Source organism: Poeciliopsis prolifica, unplaced genomic scaffold, assembly GCF_027474105.1.
Source record: "Poeciliopsis prolifica strain line A6 unplaced genomic scaffold, Auburn_PproV2 SCAFFOLD021, whole genome shotgun sequence".
Taxonomy (NCBI): Eukaryota; Metazoa; Chordata; class Actinopteri; order Cyprinodontiformes; family Poeciliidae; genus Poeciliopsis; species Poeciliopsis prolifica.
This window is the reverse complement of record NW_026562396.1, coordinates 5,578,857-5,598,736: the sequence shown is the minus strand read 5'-3', so window position 1 is coordinate 5,598,736 and position 19,880 is coordinate 5,578,857. Positions and strand designations below refer to the sequence as shown.

The 19,880-nt window shown below is 39.2% G+C and overlaps 1 protein-coding gene across 1 annotated transcript in view; it reads right to left on the bottom strand.

Annotated features, from left to right (window-relative positions):
* Positions 1-19,880, bottom strand: part of map2k5 (mitogen-activated protein kinase kinase 5) — a 70,765-nt gene that overhangs the window by 34,227 nt on the left and 16,658 nt on the right. The window contains exons 11-19 of the mRNA XM_055045032.1: positions 19,428-19,509; positions 18,720-18,781; positions 16,110-16,158; positions 15,924-15,997; positions 14,881-14,931; positions 14,683-14,754; positions 12,962-12,991; positions 7,716-7,742; positions 7,344-7,376 (exon numbers count right to left, since the gene is read on the bottom strand). Of these exons, the coding sequence (XP_054901007.1) occupies positions 7,344-7,376; positions 7,716-7,742; positions 12,962-12,991; positions 14,683-14,754; positions 14,881-14,931; positions 15,924-15,997; positions 16,110-16,158; positions 18,720-18,781; positions 19,428-19,509 (480 nt within the window). The remainder of the gene's footprint in view (positions 1-7,343; positions 7,377-7,715; positions 7,743-12,961; positions 12,992-14,682; positions 14,755-14,880; positions 14,932-15,923; positions 15,998-16,109; positions 16,159-18,719; positions 18,782-19,427; positions 19,510-19,880) is intronic.

The following is a 19,880-nucleotide window of genomic DNA, read 5'->3' as shown; positions in this document are numbered from 1 at the left end:
CTACAGCGCTGATTGTCATTCACTAACTAAGTCACAAATTATTCTGCACTAGATAATCTCATTCCGGACACAGAGTTTTAACAGAACATGTAGTGAATCTTCACAGAGACAGTTTTATAGCAGTCCAACAGGTCAACATAGCTGAACTTCTGACCAAGAGATACTCCAGGAACCTGCTGTCTCTGCTTCCCATCAGTGACATCTTGTAAAGAAAGGAATCAGAGTAATCAACACATAGAAACATTCTTAATTCTACAATGATGACAAGGTTTATGAAAATAACTAATATTTGATTAATAAAGTCACAATTTCTCCAACAATTTCCCTCTTTTGAACTCTAAAAATAAACAAATGTCATTACTTCAATGTAAAAACATTTAATTAAATTTATTCTTTGTTAGTGCTCCTTACTGTAATGGTTATTTTAGAAGTAGGTCCAACTGAGAAGGTCCCTTTGGGCGTTAGTGTTGGTGACCCCTAACCTAAACATGCAGGACAGGGGAGCTGTGAGGATGTTAGGAAAAAAAAATCTCTTAGTTCATTTACTTTTATTTGAATGGTTATGTTTTCATATTATTCTGTTGTTATTTTCTCCTTCCTCTATATATATATACCTTTGACTATCTCTTAGGTGTTCTGTTAAGGTTTAGAAATGTTTCACACATTCCTGTGTTACAAGCTGTGTTGATTCTTTATCTGTATCTTGAGAGTGGCCATCCTTGTGTTCCAACAATGGACATCAACGGAAGATTTCCAGAACATCCTGTAGCTGTAGTATATTGGTCAATTGTTTGTAATTACTTGTATGATTGTGTGAAAAACCCCACCCTTTGTTAGTTAACATAATAAAAGGCAGTTGGGGACTGAGAGCCAGTGGAATTGAGCCCAGACAGTGTTTAGCGATTGGTTGTCCGTGTCTGGCTCTCTCCCCTTTTCTGCAGAAAAGTAAGTGGTGTTTGTTTGATTCTTGCAGGTTGGGGAACAAAATAAACCCAACATTAGGATCAGGGTTGAGAAACACTGGCTTTAGTCAGTAAAATCTGCACCAGTAAATCAAACAGTGCTCAACAAAATTTTAGGTTGTCATTTTTGTTTTGGTATCAGATTTTGGGTCCGCAAGAGACCTCATTTATTCTAGATGCAGACCAGGGTCCACCTATTAGTGACCTGTGGTGTATATCTTGATCTCATTGGGTCTTTATTCAATTAAATTCAAAAGTAATTTGCTTATTCAAAATGGAAATTAAACTCCTATCTAATTAAGGAGTTATGATGGATTGTAACAGCAAAGAAAGATCTCCTGTAGCAGTTCGTTTTACAACCAATCTGAAGAAACGTCTGGCTGAAGAGACTCGATTGAAATAGCAGGATGGTCAGTATTGTCTAAAACTTTTTTTAATTTTATGCAAAATCAAAAAAATCATGATGAAGATCATCATCTTCAGAATTTTGACAGTCGTCCCAGAACAGAACCAATCTTTTTTTAAGCCTGTGGCTTAAAAAAAGAAACTGTCCACCAACTGGACAGTTGTTGTCCACCAACTGGACGTTGTTGTCCAACAACTGGACAGTTGTTGTCCCTGGACAGTTGTTCAGTTGTCCAACAACTGGAAAACTGGACAACTGTCACCAACTGGACAGTTGTTGTCCAACAACTGGACAGTTGTTCAGTTGTCCAGTTGTCCAACAACTGAAAATTGGACAACTGTCCAACAACTGGACAGTTGTCCTGAACAGTTGTTGTCCAACAACTGGACAGTTGTTGTCCCTGGACAGTTGTTCAGTTGTCCAACAACTGGAAAACTGGACAACTGTCCACCAACTGGACAGTTGTTGTCCAACAACTGGACAGTTGTTCAGTTGTCCAGTTGTCCAACAACTGGAAAATTGGACAACTGTCCAACAACTGGACAGTTGTCCCTGAACAGTTGTGTCCACCAACTGGACAGTTGTTGTCCAAACACTGGACAGTTGTCCCTGAACAGTTGTCCAACAACTGGACAGTTGTCCCTGGACAGTTGTTCAGTTGTCCAGTTGGACAGTTGTTGTCCACCAACTGGACAGTTGTTGTCCACCAACTGGACAACTTCTTCCAGCTGTTGGACAGAAGTCCAACAACTGAACACCACTCAGGTTCAGATCAGGAGATCCATTTCTTCCCTCTAGGGAAGAAATGCCCCCTCCAGGTCTCACTGTTATTGCCCATGTCTATGTCTCTTTTTAGTAAATTAATATTTTCTCATTAAATCTGCAACATCTAGTGAGTTGCATCACTGTAGGTTAGGATTTAGTTGAATAAGGTTTGTCCCTACACCTAAACTATTACATTTGCATGTGATAATTATCTTTCAATCACCCAAGATTTATTAACAGCTATCTTTGAATCATTCAACATTTAATTTACAATCCAAAAATATGTTATGGTCAGTAATACCATATCATTATGCCACTGACATTTTAGTCTCAATGTTATTAATCCTCCTACTCCTTCAGTATGCTATAAAACCATAGATTAAAGATTAACTTTATTGAAATGAATCACCCAACAGCCAACTACAGATTTTAGTACATCTAATATGATCACTGTTTTAACTTAGCCAGAATTTAATTCAATAAAGTAGCATATTTTTAGGAGAATTGTTATTTAACACACATTTTCCGCACAAAAACCTTCATTACAGGGACTCCCATATGCTGGCCAATCAGCATGTCTAAAAAAATACACTTGTGTGAATAATTCATGAGAAGGTGCAGTACCCATAGTTACCACCCGGGGCGTAAAAGCGATACACAGGTTACACACAAATGTCTTGTAAATGTGAATAATTGGGACTTTGCCTGATTTTTGAATTTAACCCTTTGGCATCCATTGAAACCCCCTCCAATCGTTTTTTTGTTGCTAGAATTATGAGGACATCGGCACTGTCCCACTAATTCAAAATGTCCCATTTGTGTTGCGTGTATAGAGGCGAAATGTCTTGTTAGTTCACCTGTGCAAACACACCCTGCCCCCACACACACAGACACACACCCCACACACACACACACAGACAAAACCTTAAAATCTGAATTCAAAGCCAGGCATTTATTCAAATGCCAAAAATTAGACCTCTTTACAAGCACAACCCTGCTGTGCCAGTGAAAACACCTCTGGGCTGTGTTTGCCATTCCTTAATGCTCTGATCGGCAGCCTCCCGCAAAGCATGATGCATGAACCCATTTAAATTAACAAAGGAATGGCTCCCTCATAATCTCACTGCACTTCACAGTCACGTCGCCGCTTGGATGAACAATATATCATAGTACATACACAAACCTGCACCCACAAACAAATGCCCTTGAGCACCACACACGACAAGCCCGACTGTATGTTCTCTGCTTAGACGGTGAAACCCTGAACAGACATTACAGTCTGCATGCACACTCAAAATTAAACCCGGAGTATGTTCAAAGAGTTGACCAAGCAAGTAAATGCATCCTTTGTGTAGATTAGACCTCTGTCCACACTCCTCACATATCTGCATGCACCTTAATGCACCTTTTTTATTTTTTTTTTCGCAGACACAAACACGTTATGCATTTATTCATGTTTCCAGCTGAGCGCAACACTGCTGCAGCTTTGATGTGGCAGCAGGCGATGGCACAAAAGACAAGCAGGCTGATGAAAGTGACTGGCCTGTTTAAATTATTCCTCTGCTTGTCAATTTGCTCCACTGCAAGACGGCGCGCGCGCGTGCTACCAGGGTACGAGTAAATATACATGTCATTGCCATGAAGCAATTATTAGGCAAAATTAGAAGAGTAATTACAGGCTTGAGAATAAAGTGGGAGTTCTTTATTGGTGAAGCCGCTTGCTATTCAACAAACAGAGGAGAGGCGGCACATTAATGAGAGAGGACAGCGGACAGATGGAGGGGACGACTGCAGAGAACTTCCAAATTAAGACCTTGGCTCAGAGGCGCGGGCGTTTTTTCTCAGGGACACACTAAAACAATCTAAGTGAAGAGTAAGTAAATTAACGTCAATTAAACATACATGTGGTCTTAAATGAGCCCCATTCTCTGTGTCATGAAGGTTAATAAAGCAGCAATTATTTGCTATGTAATAACAGTATATTTGCTTTCCTCTGCTCTGTCTGCCATCTTTATCAGTGTTTTTCAAGGCGTTTAATACAAGAAAATGTTGGACAAATGTAGCAAAATTAAAGTCTGTTGGCAGAAATCCCCACCTCGTTTTTTATTTTGAGTAGCTGCCTTAACGTTACACGCAGATAAGTTTAGGGTGCATTCATGCAAGCCCTGTTTGTTTGCTTTTACTAAACACTAGTTCTATTGTCTAAAAAGTCTAATTTATTTAGGGAGGCATTAATGAGCAAATTCTGATTCAGATTAAAAAAAAAAAAATCACACTCTGGTCCACCTAAAGCCTGGGTCTCTTTTTGGTTGAATGAACTCTGGTTTGAACACCAAGCAGACTGGACAGCGCTCCAAAAGCAGACTTCTTCAGATTTATTTATTTTTTTGTAATTTTCTTCACTGGTTCTTGATGCAGCACCACCACAGGCAAGGAGGGGAATTGTGTTTTTGTTGTTTGTTTGTTTGTGTGATTTTCTTAAAGAGTTTGGTTCATTTAACACAATGCAGTGTGAAAAAGAACCGGACCAAATGAAAATGTAACAATTATTGTAAATTTGGTCCCCGATCAAACAGAGTCTACTGGACAATCAGGAGTGAAAACATCCCAAGTTCTCATCTTCATAATATTTTAAATGTATTTGAAACCAAAAAAGAATTCCGCACTATTATCCTTATAAGAAACTTTTAGATAAAACTTTGACATCTCTGACTCATTCTATTGAGAGTCAGAGATGTCAATGTCTGGCATTTCTTGTAATTGAAGTAATATGAAGAGTTTTTATCAAAGTTTCTGAATCTGTTTATGGAAAAGTGATCAATCTTCAGCATGATGCTCTCTCCTCCCCCACTCTGCAACCATACAGCTCCACTTGTCAAATGCCTCTGACTAAAAGAAAAAAAAAGAAAAAAAAAAGAAAGTTCTTTTTTGTTTTAATTTTGAAAGAAAAAAAAAATCAAAGATTTATTTATTTTCTAGAAAAAAAAAGTTTGAATGCATGTAAGCCATACCTCCAAAAACGGAAAGCAGCAAGGAATAATCATAGAGGATCTCAAAGCCAAAAGGAGCATTTGTAAATATAAACACTGATCAAAAGAAAACATTTTCATCATTTTCCATTATTCTCAATTCTACAGAGTTCATTAGTTTAAATTTTCATTTCTTTTCTGGAGAGGTGCACAATAGTGTGTGTGTGGGTGTGCATCACTGAATCACTGCTTCCGATTTTTCTTTGCCTGTAAATAAGCCATTAAAAGTAACAAACAATAAGCACAAAAGAAAAACGTGCGGCAGATTGCTTGATGGAGGTAGTGGAGTTAAATTCAGTAGAAAATTAAGACATTGCAAAATTAAAAACCTATTTAAATTTCAAAGCTTATGTCCCTGATCTCTGTTGAACCTTTACTAAACACAAAAGCTAGTTTAGTTTTATGATTGATACGTTAAAGGGTAAAATACATAATCAAAACAGGATTTTTTTTAATTCTCAGCAAGTCCTTTATTTATAAGACTGCAAAAATTGTAAGACATAAAATTAAACATATCTGAGAAGCTCGAACCTTAGCTTTTATTATAATTAATGACTAACTCATTCAGCAAAAAGCATATCCTTACACTGATACTGTAAATTTTAGCTGTTGGGATTCCTTTACCAGAAAACGTTCATTTCATTTTCCCAACAATAAACGAGCTAAAACAGATTTTTGTTTTTCTGCTTATCTGCTTTCTTTGAGGGCAAAACCTAAATTTCTGCTGCCATGTGTCAAATGTCCCAATTTGTTAGCTTTTTACATGATATTCAACACACAAACAGAGTAGGCTCTCCCAGTATCCGCACACCAGTTGTGCCTCAACGATTACCAATGTACTTCAGCTAAATAGTTAATTAGTCAGGATACAGATTCTCTCAAAGTGACTTCCATCTTTCCAGGCAGAGCTTATCCTATTGTCTCCTCCTTGAAGGCACCAAATTAGCAGGGACAGTAAGGCTCTGCTGCTCCGGCAGGGACAACACAGCGCTTTCTCTCCCTTCAAGGGGAGACAGCAAAGGGCACGGGAAAAATAGTTTGAGTGATCGCGACGTCGAGCTGACTAATGAACAGTTCAGCCCAGGTCAATCCATTACAACCAAAAGCATTTAATTATTAATTACGGTCAATCCATAGGCAGTTAAGGACAAGTGACACAGTATGTTTAATGTGCAATATGGCTGGTGATGGGGGCAGTGGGTGGCTGTTGTTGTTGAGGCATTTTGGCTATTAGTGAATGTCAGCAAAAAGCTCTGGGAAAAAAACATGAAGAATATGTGATTGCTGGTTCTGATGAGGGGCAGTGTGTGCGCTCGCATGCAGTATTCATGAGGACAACAGCAAGGCAATAAATCAAAAAACAAACATGCTTAGGTGGGTTTACCCTGCATGTTAGTCTGGTTTAAACGGTATCTAATAAACTGTTTAATAAAAATAACATTTTAGATTTAATTGGCAGCAGAAGCCCATTCTGAAGAGGATGAGTAGCTGGTACAACAATTGTTAGGATTTCTACATGTTTCCATATCCGAATTTGACTGAATTCATAATTAAACACAGAAGTTCACAATTCATTTACTGGATCAATATGGAAGAAAAAAGGAAAGAGGGAAAATTCGATGGATGGATGAACTAACGAATATAGTTGGACAAACAGGAGTGAAAACATTTCACAGCTCTCGATAAATTTCCATGCTTGACCTCGTGTCACACACCCCTGTCGTGTGATGTCTTTTTAAAAGGAAGACTAGAATTGGCTACGCAAAACATGACTTCTTCTTTTAAATTTGCAAAATTTTTTATTAGACTTATATTCCCATGTGCTCCTGATTTCAGACATTTTTTCTCAGAAACCAGGATGCAACCTCAACCTCTAAGATAACCATTACCTTTTTACATAATAGAGGTACGAAAAAAAATCCTGCTTCGACATAATTCTGGCTCTTGTAGTCCACAGAATTCAGAACTCTGTTTTTGTGCGGCTGTCACTCGTGACGAGTCCAGCCTCCACTACAGTAATGTGCATACGTCTGCTGCCGGAGGCTGTTGCATAGGGTGAAGGGTTGAGTGAATGGGGAGCAAAGCCGCCTGAGTGGTTTGCTTCATTAGGAAACAAAATATAAGCTTTCCGGGCCATTAGGACTGACTTTAGATGCAGAAGCACATAAGACGGCGACTCACCTCATCAACGATGCATTGCAGTAACTGGAGAGGCTGACGAGGAGAAGCAGAAGGAGTCGGGGGTGAGGGGGGAGAAACGTTAGCCTACATGGAATATCTTGGCAATAGGGGAAATCAGTTGTGTGATAAAAAAAAAAAAGTACTAAGATTAATCACATGCAGCAAGCTCAGGCAAAGCAGGGTTTTTATTATTCCATTATAGCACCTAATGTAATACCAGCAGTTTAGGCATAATCTAATAATTTGCTGCAAAAATCCAATCTGAGTGAGTTTTTTTTTTTTAAATGAGAGAGTCAACCAAGAGTGACAGACTGTATGCAGAGAAGGAGACCTCTGGCTTCTTGCACCCTATTCCATAGCAATAAAACTTACCATTAGAGATCCTTGGTTTTTCTGAATCTGTAGGGCAAGACAGAAGAAGGAAGAAAAAAAAAAAAGAGAGAGATGAGGCAATATGTAATTAGTGTGTCATAATCAAGACGATGCACTTGGAAACATTATGATCACTAGGAGAAAATTATTGCTTTCCTGTTGGCAATTTGTGAGTACGTACTAGTCTTGTGAGTACGTATTAAAATTTGGTCTGGGGTAATGGGGAATGGGGGTAAAAGATCCACTAATGCTAATTTTCTGAGCATTTCTTTATTCCTGCCCTCCAGGTTATCGAGATGTGCTGGGATGTAGAATAACTGTAAAACAGCGTTGGAGGAGATTTACAATGGGCCACGCTGAATGTCTGCTTTACAGGTATAATGGTGCGTTTTAAGTGACTACTAAAGGGTAGGAGGTATTGCTTGTACGGGGAAGAAATGTGAGGAGATACGGGAGCAGGTCCTTAAAAGTGAGGAAAAGAACATTCTGTGAAAGATTTAGGCTAGTTCTGGAAAGACGTTGGTAAAAAAATAAAAAAATCACGCACACACAGCTATGATGGAAAAAAAAGCATAATGTTCTTAAAAATGTATGAAGTAGAAAAGGGGCTTTTGATTTGAAAAATGTAGACATGCCATTTTAACTTAAAATGCATGAAATGGCAGTGGAGCTAAGCAAAGCATTAAGCCTTCCCATTCAAAACCCCTCTAGGGATGAATTCACTACAACTTGTTTTCATTTCTAAAAACCTTAAATTTATACATTCATCTCTCAGAATAAATGATACAAGGCTTAAAACCTGGGCTCAGCTGAAAAGATTGCTCATTTCTCCACGTTTTTTGACAGTGCATTAGAGCACTTATTGATTCACTCAATTAAATACAGGTTTTCGCACTCTGTAAATACCAAGAGACTCCTAAACTGCCTCTATATCCAGTTTTGCCTGATTCAGACACATTAAAAGCAACTATGGAAAACTAATTTGCTCTGAAATAATTACTAAAACCGAATTGCAAGCTGCTCCAGGGCTTGAAATTGGAAAGAGGGAGGCTAACTTATTTAAAACATAATTGAGGACCTATTGTACTTCTATATAGCAGCACGGCCACGTTTCAAAACGAAGAATTCAATACATTTGTGTGTTTACCTAAGTCATTAGGTGAATGTTCATCCTGAGGGTAAACAATGCCTGATATGATCATCAAACAGGGAAAAAAAGAGAGATCTTCTGGCTTTTCTTCTCTATAATGTCACATACAAGACGACAGCACTGTGTATGAGGATGTATTTACTTCTGTGTATGTGTGTGTTTGTGACACAACATGATGAATGCCTTTGCGGAAAACATCAGCTTTCCGTCTCTGCTGAGCTTATGAAGTTTCGCTTTTCGCTTTCTTGGAAAGCTCAGCGTGAAACCAGAAGTCACAAAATCAATATTCAAATGCACAACTTTTTTTTTTTTTTTTCCGCCTGCTCAATATAACTTCACAAAATATGTAAGATTGTGATTTCCTTTCCTAAATACTTTATATATACATTTTAATCATATTTAAAAGTGTGCGTGTTTTGACATTGTAATGAGATCATAACAAGAGAGACAATAACAAGGTAGCTACTGCATAAACATTAGATGTTTCATTACCATGAAACCAATACTTGCATATCTTTAGGACAGCATCTAAAGATACATATGCACCTCAAACGTTTCCACATTGATTTTAAAACCACATACTTTCGTGTATTTAAGGAGGTTAAAATGATAGACAAAAAATACACAGAACTTTGTTTACAACTACCCAGCGAGTAAAAAAAAGAAACAGAAACTATAATCTTTGTATTTATGTTGAGGGGAAAAAAGTAACGGAGGGAAAGTGACTGTAGTCTTTGACAGATGCAGTGATGTGTAATGAAGTATCTTAAAAAAGAAAAAAAAACAAAAACTCAGAATGTCACGATATTTCATTCGGGAATCTATTCAAATATGAGAAATATGACAAAAATGAACAAAACAATAGAGCAAACCAAAACGACAACAAATCAATCAGAAGCAATACTGCTGGCGGCTGTATACACATCACATCATCAGGTCTGGTGTCTTCAAAGACTTTCAGAGCGAGCCGCGCAAAACTCCATTAACTCCTGACAAAGAACGCAAATGAATCCCAACATGTGGTGAAGTGGAATTAAAGAGACCATCTCTAATCATAGCAAACATGAGGTGATGACTCCACTCTGCATGTACACACACACACACAAAAGGATGAATGAGCGCCAGCTGAACAAAAAGCTGCAAATAAAAGCAAATAGAAAACAAGCAGACGTCCTCAGAATTTTACAGTATGAATGACACATCCCAAACACAATATTGGCTTTCCTTGGAAGTGCAATTTACGAATGCCTCCAAGCCAAGCGTAACTCTTCCAGTATCCTTGGCAACTTTAAGGCTGAAATTTGTGTGTCACAAATTCACTCGCGATCTTAACCAACTTCGTTGGTCTGTGCTGAAATGTTTTTCTTTGAAGTATAGCGGGGGGATGAGGGGAGTTGCACAAACAGCTGTGCCAGCGTCTGAAAAAAAAAAGACAGCTTAGGCCTGAGGACTTTGGCTGGCTGCGCTTCACGAGCTGGATCCGAGCGTTCTCGCCACATAGCTCTGCCACAGCCTGCAGGTGAACTGTCTCGAGTGCCATATGGAGTTAGGGGAAAATTAAGACCGAAATAAGGAAACTGTTGGACACGCGAGAGCATAAACAACTGACAGATATTCCAAATATTCTGGGCAATCCCTCAAAATCATTAGGTGAAGAAGGAACTACATAAGAATGACAAACTTAGTTTAAATTAGGGAACGTCTAACCAAAATTAGACCAGCTCAAGACGAAAATTCGCAAACATAAACTCGCCATATATTGACTTGCAGATGTGTATTGTTGCATAGAAATATACATTTTCTTCCCTTTCACAATGACTCATTTTGAGAATGAACATTAGAAAGAGCAATACAATGTAATCAGCCTCAATGATTATGTAAACAGACCGACTAGGTTATAGATTAATTCTTAATTACTGCATTTTTTGGACTTCAAGTCCCACTCATGTATATGTATTTATTTAGGAATGGTCACACTTGAGGGGGACTTGATCTGGTGACATGTTGTATCCAGCTGCTTTTCATCAAACTCACAGACACTGTCAACTTTGGCTTGGAAGTCTGCTTTCAGCTTTGATGCAGTGATGTTCATGCTCCAAGTCAGCATGGTCAATAATGGCTGATTTCTGTCGGTAAAGTGCGCAGCACAGCGGAGACACATGAGGTGTAAATCCTAGGTGATGGAGAGGCAGTGGCATCGCACAAAGAAGTAACACCAAGAAGAGGGAAGGGCTGTGTGAAAAGTCATATATTTAATTATTTCAGTCAACTTCCAGGTTCTGGAGAAGCAACTGCATCGTTCACAAGCCTTTTATGACTGAGATTGTTTTATTTTATGACTCAAATAAAATCATTTCTCAACTGTCATGGTTTAGGCCTGCATAACTGCTGCATGCTGTGGGGCTCTACACTTTACTGACGTGCCAACATACATACATACATTGTATACTGTGACATACTTAAGCAGAGCATTATTTTCAGGATTTCAGTTCACTGCAGTATTCCCTAACCACTACCTTGTCAAAGGTGCTGGACAGGCCAAGCATGTCTCCAGATCTGAATGGCAACCTGTGAAGATCTACTGAACTTCAAGCTTAAGAGAGTGAAGGCAGTGTTTGAAAATAATGGTGGCCACACAAAATGATGACACTTAAAGCATGATTTGGACTTTCTGACTTAGGGGTGTACTCATCTAGCAGTTTAGACACAAATAGATATGTGTGGGTCTTGACTCTTGAAAATATGTCATAAAATAATTATAAAAAATATGTGGCGTATACTCATTTTTATGAAATGCGGTATTTTAGCTCACCTAGCCAACAGATAAAGGAGAGGCACGCCTCTCTATAATTGCAGATACCCTTGGTATAGATGTGACCAAAAAAATGAAGACATACAGTGGATGGCTTTTAGAGAATTGGTGATTCCTTCATTCATTCCCCAACAGTTAAATTTTACCATGCAGTCTACATAAATCCAACAACGTCCTTGGCATCCTGTCAAGACTGAAAAACGTAAAGATAATATAACTTTGTTTTTTTATACAAAAATCTAATATCCTTAAAATAAAGTCAAGGCTCTTTATTTGACAGAGAGCTTGATTTTCACACAATACATCCTGAACATAAATCCGCTTCTTTATATTCCTAGCAGAGGAGCAGTCAGCAAGTAACCTGAGGTGACCAGCTTCAGATTGCTCAGGGCCAGATTAGCAAGTTAAAGCCAACTTAAAGTACTAATTAAGACTTGATGGGATTGGGAAGTCACTTCTGTAGTCAGCAATTACATTTGAGGAGGATTTTAATTTACTGTAATGAGGAGGAGGGAACGGGCTCAGACAAACAGCCTCATACACCGAAAGCTGCATCTAAACAACAAATATTCATCAGTACGAATAGGAACGAAAAAATCCAAAGATTATCAGCGTATCAGTGTCACTTAGGAGCTATCTGCAAAACCTCCACCCCCCAAGAAAATACACACAGGAATTTGCTGGGGGGTAAAACAACCTAGACTAGAAATATCATGACCTCCCACTATTTACACACACATTATTAATTAACTAATCATCCCTTTAAAAAAACAGAAAAGCAACAAATCGTCCTGCTGCTGTTGGAATCACATAAAATTTGATCAGTGCTTTTGTTTTAAATTAAACATTCATGCTTAATTTGATTTTCATACGGACTAACAGGAAGTCTAGAAAAAAGCGTAGCAGAAAAATTGAAAGAAAAAACTGTCAAATCTCATAGTACTGTGAAATTTGTACTATTATACAACACTTAAAAACTATTGTAAGCACTTCAAGAAATACAAGCTGGTTATTAATTAGGCCATCTAAAGACAAAAGTGCACAGCAACAGGTGGGAGAGGGGTAGCGCTGTAGCACTGTTTGCCAGAGAAACTACCAGTTATTGTGGTGCTATCATTAGCCGCTCATTAAGACTTTAATATTGAGAAGTTTTGAAACCATCGCTTTTAACAATCGTGCATAATGTCTCACTACATTTTAGGTACTCCCATTGATCTATCAAGAACAGTTCATACTTATAAAAACTAATACAAATACAAACACAAAAAATTAAAAGCAACTTACTTGAGGGTACGGGAACATGCCAAGAGCCAACTGTAAGAAGAAGAACAATAATTACTAAAGAAGGAGATCTTAAAACATCAAAAGACAAATTACAAAAACACTTCATACAATTTCTATTTTCCTATGTGAAAAAACCCAACAGTGGAAAATATTAATAACATCAAAATTATGTAGCGCTTTATTAGGACACTCAATCCTAATAACAACTGGGCTGAATGTTGTGGCAAATACTGGCTATAATCTTTCCATGGGAGCTTAATTGAACACCATTAAGCTTTATATTGAAATGTATATTTAAATGTTATGCACTCAAACAGCATAACATTCAGAAATGGACAGAGTGAGAGAATGTGGGTGCTGAAATACTAGCGGAGACATTCAGCCTTCAAAGTAAGCTTAGTGCCCACCTGCTGGTAATGCTTCTTGGTCAAATGTCAGCTATTACTTGATAACCTCCATACAATCCCCCCCAGAACAACATAGACAGATAAAGAACAAGAAGACAACGCAGTGAATGCCTTGCGTAATAAAACGTGTACTTGTGCTATTTTAAGTGAAACGCTATGTGAGACATGGCCGCCTTTAGAACATGTTGACGAGGTAGGTACTTTTCATCTGAAAGTGTCCCCATGACAACAAAAACCAACATTTTCTTTTTTTCCATCACAAATAGATGGAGCTGTGGCTCAAAGATTGACCCAAACTGAGAGAAACTGAAGGCCATTTCCTTTTTTTTGCTTAATGCATTCACCGGTAGCAGGCAACGAAGAGTTGGGTCATCTTCAGCACACAAATTATTTGTTAATAATCTCAACAGGACTGCATCATACTGAGCTCATCCATTTTGGTTAGGGGGATTGAATTAAACATTATTGACAAACAAAGGTGAGACAGAGGCATGAATCGTTTGTTGCATGGCAGAGAGACGACTGCAGACAGAAACAGATGGAAAATCAATGGTGCAAATGGGAAGACGAGAGAACGGGGAAGTCTAGTTGTTAAGCTGAAATGTTAGACAGCGGTGTGTCTCTCAAACAAGATCAACAACGTGGAGAGTGATGGGAAATAAGATGACCGTGCACAGACACACACATCATAATTGATATTAGCCATTACGTTTCAGCTGTAGATGTATAAAGACGTTCTTTGTGCAAAATCTGGGCTTATTCCTTTTTATATTCAGAAATTCCCAAGAAAAGGTTGTTGTATCTATTGAAAATAAATTACAGCAACATCTTGACTAGAGCAACTGGATTTAATCCCAGTACAACTGAGTGCAGCTATGCTATTCTACGTAGACATACGTAGCGTAGTGCATAAACTCCTCCGTCACAAGACATTTGTAGAACTCCAATCTACAAAACAATTGAAGCAATATATTTGCTCCCTATGACTAGTGAAGTGAAATTACTTTCAATTTTTTTCTGAATGTTTAATGCACAAATATGACATTGCAGAATCAGAATCAAATTTTCTGATTTCCATCTGATTCATATACATCTCCATAATGTTCATAAAAGGTCTGAATACTTCTGAAATTTCCCAGCTCATCCCAAACCCGTGGAAGGTTTCTGAAAACTCCCACCCTTCACAGCCTTACTTTGCATTTGATATTTTTCTCCTTGCAAAATGTTCACATTCCTTTCTGCGTGAAATATAGAAGGAAAAGCTTTAAGTTATTGTCAAAAAAATAAATGAATAAAATAAAAAAAATAGCATACCTCCATGAAAGAGATGCCCACACTCCAGACATCAGCATGGATCCCATACTGCTCTCCTGATATCCTTTCAGGCTGTCGAGATAAAACAAGTTAGCTTATTCTTCAAACAAACCAAAAACAACAACAAAAAAATGTATGTATCTAAAAATCAAAATGCAAAATTTCACCTGAAATTACAATAAAAAGTAGAAAACTTACTGCCATATATGCATTGGTTCCCACATAGGTTTTTGCTATAGAATTCACCAGCTGCAAAAGGAAAGAAAAGACTCCTCACATCAAGTAACTAAGCTTAAAATTACATGAATAGTTAAACACAAATAACATTAACAGGTTTTACGATTTACAATGTCAAAAATAAAACAACAGCTATGGGTCATTTGCATTCTCTAAATCTACGATCATGTGAGTGGGCTGCGCTCAGGACTCAAACAAGAGACGATGGCATCAGATTGTGTATGTGATAATGTCTGTCTGCTCCCATAAGGCTTTTTTTTGGTAAACGTCCTCCTGAATATGAGGCAAGGATGAAGGGTTTACATGCATAAAACACAAGTAAACAACAAAAAAAGAACAAAAACAGGGGTGGGACACGTGTTCACCTTTAGGAAACCAAGGAAGTGAAGGTTATGAATGGGAGACCAATTTTCCAAAGAAGGGCAACTGTTTGCGTGCCTGGATGCTGAAAGGAAAAACCGAGTCCACGGCCCTGGGTGTTTTGGGGACGGTGAAGGTCTGTCCCTGATGACTACATTACAAAACACACATTGGCGCGTGCGCGCACACACACACACACACACGCACACACGCACACCCCCACACACCCCCACACACACACACACACACATACGCACACGTGATGACAAGGCTATTGTCTGCCGCCCACGCTTTCCCCTCCAATCTACTGAATACATATCAATGTGGCTCGACGTGTGTGTGTGTGTGTGTGTGTGTGTGTCATAATTATAGCAAGTGATTTTTTTTTTCAGAGGATGCAGAACAATGGAAGGGGGGGGGCACTAATGTGAGAAGATGACCCTGGGGATGGCTCTGATGTCTTGAGTGTAGAATAAACTCTGTGATTGACAAGCTGACCACGTGAACACACACACACACATGCACGCACACACACACGCACGCACACTATGAATGCACAGGAGCGGTGCAGCTCCACTCCACAGCTTCCTCGCATTTCCATCCTGCTTTCTTTCATTCACTCCAACACAAACAAATCAGAGTACCTGCGTGCTGACACCAAAGTCACACAGCTTGACTTGTCCTCGGGTGTTCACCAGCATATTGGAAGGCTTGACATCTGTGGAGACAAACTGCTTGATAAGAACTGCGACATCAGCACTCTGCCACTTGTCTTTATCAACTCTGCCCTTTTTTTTTTCTTTTTTTAATAAAGCAGCAACCTTACTCACCTCTGTGAAGTATCTTCAGGCTCCACAAATATGTCAGGCCTTTTACAACCTGGGGACACGAGCATCGGGAAAACAGAAAGATTGCGACTTTAAACAGACAAAGATCTCAAACTCCGTTTCGTTTTTGTTCGGTCAAATGTAAAAACACAGGAGCAGAACTCGACAGTAACACAATGCCAGAGTCATAGCAGAGTAACAAAAAATTAATTTAAAAAATGGCTGTTTATTTTGAAATCAGCTGTCAGAGCCGAAGCAGGTCAACACCCTGTTCACAGCTGCGCTCACGGCTGATTATTTTCCGCAGAATACATGAACTTGATCTCTGACTCAGTTCTGTTAATCCTTTGATGTCTCCAGGTGGTGCTAAAATATTTTTGCTCTGAAAGCTGTGATTAACTCCTGTTTTCAGCAGCTGGTATTGTGATTCATTAGCCCTGCTGGTTGTTGAACAGTTTGAAGGACATTTACTTGCGTAACATTGTGGCTCCTGCTTTCAGGTGGTGGAAAAGTAGACCGGCTCTTTTACAGAACCAGATAAGAGCCGGGTCTAGCACCAGCCGTGGTTATGACCCGATACGTTTTTGGTTGAACCAAATCAATCTGGTGGTCTCACAGTAAAACATGAGCACCGGAGTTTTCAAACAGGTAGAGGTTTTTGTCAGAGAGCACATTGTTTAAACCCAACCACTCGTGTTTTAAAACGCTTACAAATACATTCATAATGTCAACCAACCTTGGCAGAAATGTTAATTAAATAAAGCAGACAGGCCTGCTTTCATTGGAGCAACAATATATAAATGATACGTTATAGTATTTCACACCAGTTTGGTTTCACTTCTTTGGAGACAAAACAGTGGGGCAACATCCTCTGGTGTGCCAGTTCATGAAGGGTGCATGGCGGCTCCAGCCAGTGTCCAAAAGCCTCACTCCTTCAAGGGATTTACCGATGGTACTTGATGCCTGGTCACATGTACCTTTTGAACCCCTGGAGCAGGCTGAGCTGAAAGTGCTCTCATTTAGGACAGCTTTGTTAGTTGCATTGGTTTCTGCCAAACGTGTGAAATGACATTCAAGCTTCTTCAGTGAACCCCTCCTGCATGCGATTAACTGAGCCGAATTATAAGGTTTTACTAAAACCCAATCTGGTTTATATACCAAAGGTTTTTAACCCGGCATTGCCATGCCGCCCTTTGGAGTTGATGGCTTTCTGCCCTTCACCATTCTCCTCTCAGGCGCATGAACGACTGCATTCGCTCTGCCCTGTGCGATCTCTTAGGATCTATGTGGAGAAAACAGCTGGTTTTCGCAAATCTGAGCAGCTGTTTGTGTCATGGGCTTCACCACATAAAGGGAAGCCCCTAACGAAGCAACGCCTTTCCCATTGGATAGTCGGAGCTATTGCTATGGCCCATCAGAGTAAAGGCCTTGCACTTTCTGCAGGTCTACAAACTGTAGGAGGTGCACTGATTGAATAGTTGCCACTCGTGGCATGGCCTCAACCTGGGCACTGTTTCAGGGTATACCATTGGAGATATACCCTGAAACATCAAACCTTTGTGATGCTGCCGGCTGGGCAACTCCTCACACCTTCACTAGGTTCTATAGACTGAATGTCACGGCACAAACTCTGGCTTACACAGTTCTGGGCGTGGGATCCACACTTAGATAACTGCAGAATGTATCTTCGAGTATGCTTATCTGGCAATACGGGAGTAGCCATGTTGAAAAACAACTTTAGGTTAAGGAATTAACCCCGGTTCTCTGAACCACAAGGGAAGTGTCTCACCAGATCACCCTCCTTGCCTGGAGCGAGGAAGAGGTGTGCTTAAAAGACTGAAGATCGCTTGCGTGACGCCAGTCATTTATACTGGGAGGAGATCCCTCCTCCTGGAACTGACGTCTCTTCTACCAGCCAGTCAAGACTGACGTAATGAAATAGGGATTTTGGGGGACAGGCGCTGGCGTCGTCTCCCATAGTGGTATACCGAAACAAAAGTTTCAGAGAACCGGGGTTAATTCCTTAACCTGAAGTTTTTAAAGATGTGTGGCACATGTAAACTGTTTCTTCCACCTGATAGATCCTCTTTAGAAAGGCAAATGGGTGTTTAACTATCATTCATTTTCAAATGTTTGTCACACAATTTACACAATATGCAAGCCACTTCCAAGGCTTTTGTCATCCATCACTGATATGCCACATAAAGAGATGAATGAAATTAACGAAACACAAAACTGTCTTGATAGGTTGTGGTACAAGAGCAACAACTGGCAACCTCCCCGGGTGCTTTTCTTTCAGTGATAATTAACAACTGTGGCAGTAGAAAGGAGGGAAAGCTGTGAAACAGAATTAGCACTGATTAAATAGCTGTCACTGTTTGATTACGGACAAAGTTAAAGGGGAAGCAACACAAAAGAGGAGCAGGAGCCGGAGGGAGGGTAATGAGTGTGGAAAAGAGCCATGCAATAATCGACTTCCAAGGCCGCCTCTGTCAAAAAGCTGGCTTTAACAGGGACGAGAAAATATGAGAGAAAAGGAATCGACACGCATCCTCTCTCTAACTCTACTAAAATAAATATCTGATATGACAATCATTGTGCTCAGAAACTTACTGCCACAGCAATCCTTCCCAGAACGTGCTCCGGTATTCTTTTGTAGACGTCCAAAGATCCACCTGCATGGAAAAAAAAAACAAAGATCTTTGTAGGCCTGGGTTTGTAAAATTTGAGTGGGGGAAAAATACCTTGGCTTAAGATTTTGTTATAAAGTAAATATCAGTTTAGTTTGAATTTCACTTCAAAACTGTTTATTTTTTATAAAAAGTAGTTCCAGAATCATAAGAAAAACTCCAATTTCAACATCACTGTGATGTCAAACATAATAACATAATAATTTTTGCTATACTCCATCTTCTATGATGCAAATAATTGATAATGTTTACTTTTCCCAATAACTCAGGTTAAGAAAAGTTCCATGAAGTAGTCAGAAGTTACAGACTTTACTGATGTACTGCTGAATGTGTGAAACATGGGAATCATTGCATTAACACGCACTTAGACAAACACACACCTAAGAACCGTACTGTCCCCGATCTCACACCAGTGCATACATCTCCAAATGCACTTCAGTCAAGATTTATCACGCCCTTGTAGCTTTTAGCACACAGCGATGCTAAGCAGCTCACGGCGATCAGACGATCCTTTGATCTGCAGAAGTGTAAATGGATACTCAGCAGAGAGACAGAGCTGGGCTGTTCCCTCAAGTCTCTTCTGCGTAGCTGTAGGTAGCGAGCGAGAAAGCAACGTAGCAGAAAAACTCACCATCCATAAATTCTGTACATATGGAAATCCTGTTCTCCACAAAGAAGGCACTGAAGAAAGTGATGATGTAGGGCGAATCGCACTGCAAATAAAGAAGATGCTGATCAATTAAGAAAAACCCAAAGCATTTTTATTTATTTATAAAGTCGGAAAAGTGGATGCCATCTTGCTAGCTCAAAAAAAATCTGTCTTTCTTCGCTAAAGTAAACTACTGTTCCACTATGTTTATCATTTCAATTTTTTCTTTCATTGTGTCTAATAATGGCAACAGTGTTTGCAGTACATCCTAAGGGAGAAATAAAAAATATATTGATACACAATGCAGAAAGCTTTCTCAATTTAATAAAACAGCCAGCTGTATTCTCAGACTTTCTCTTGATTTAATCACTGAAAGATAAACCATACTGTATTTAAGGACTTACCCATATTTATCAGCAGCTAAATATGACTCCA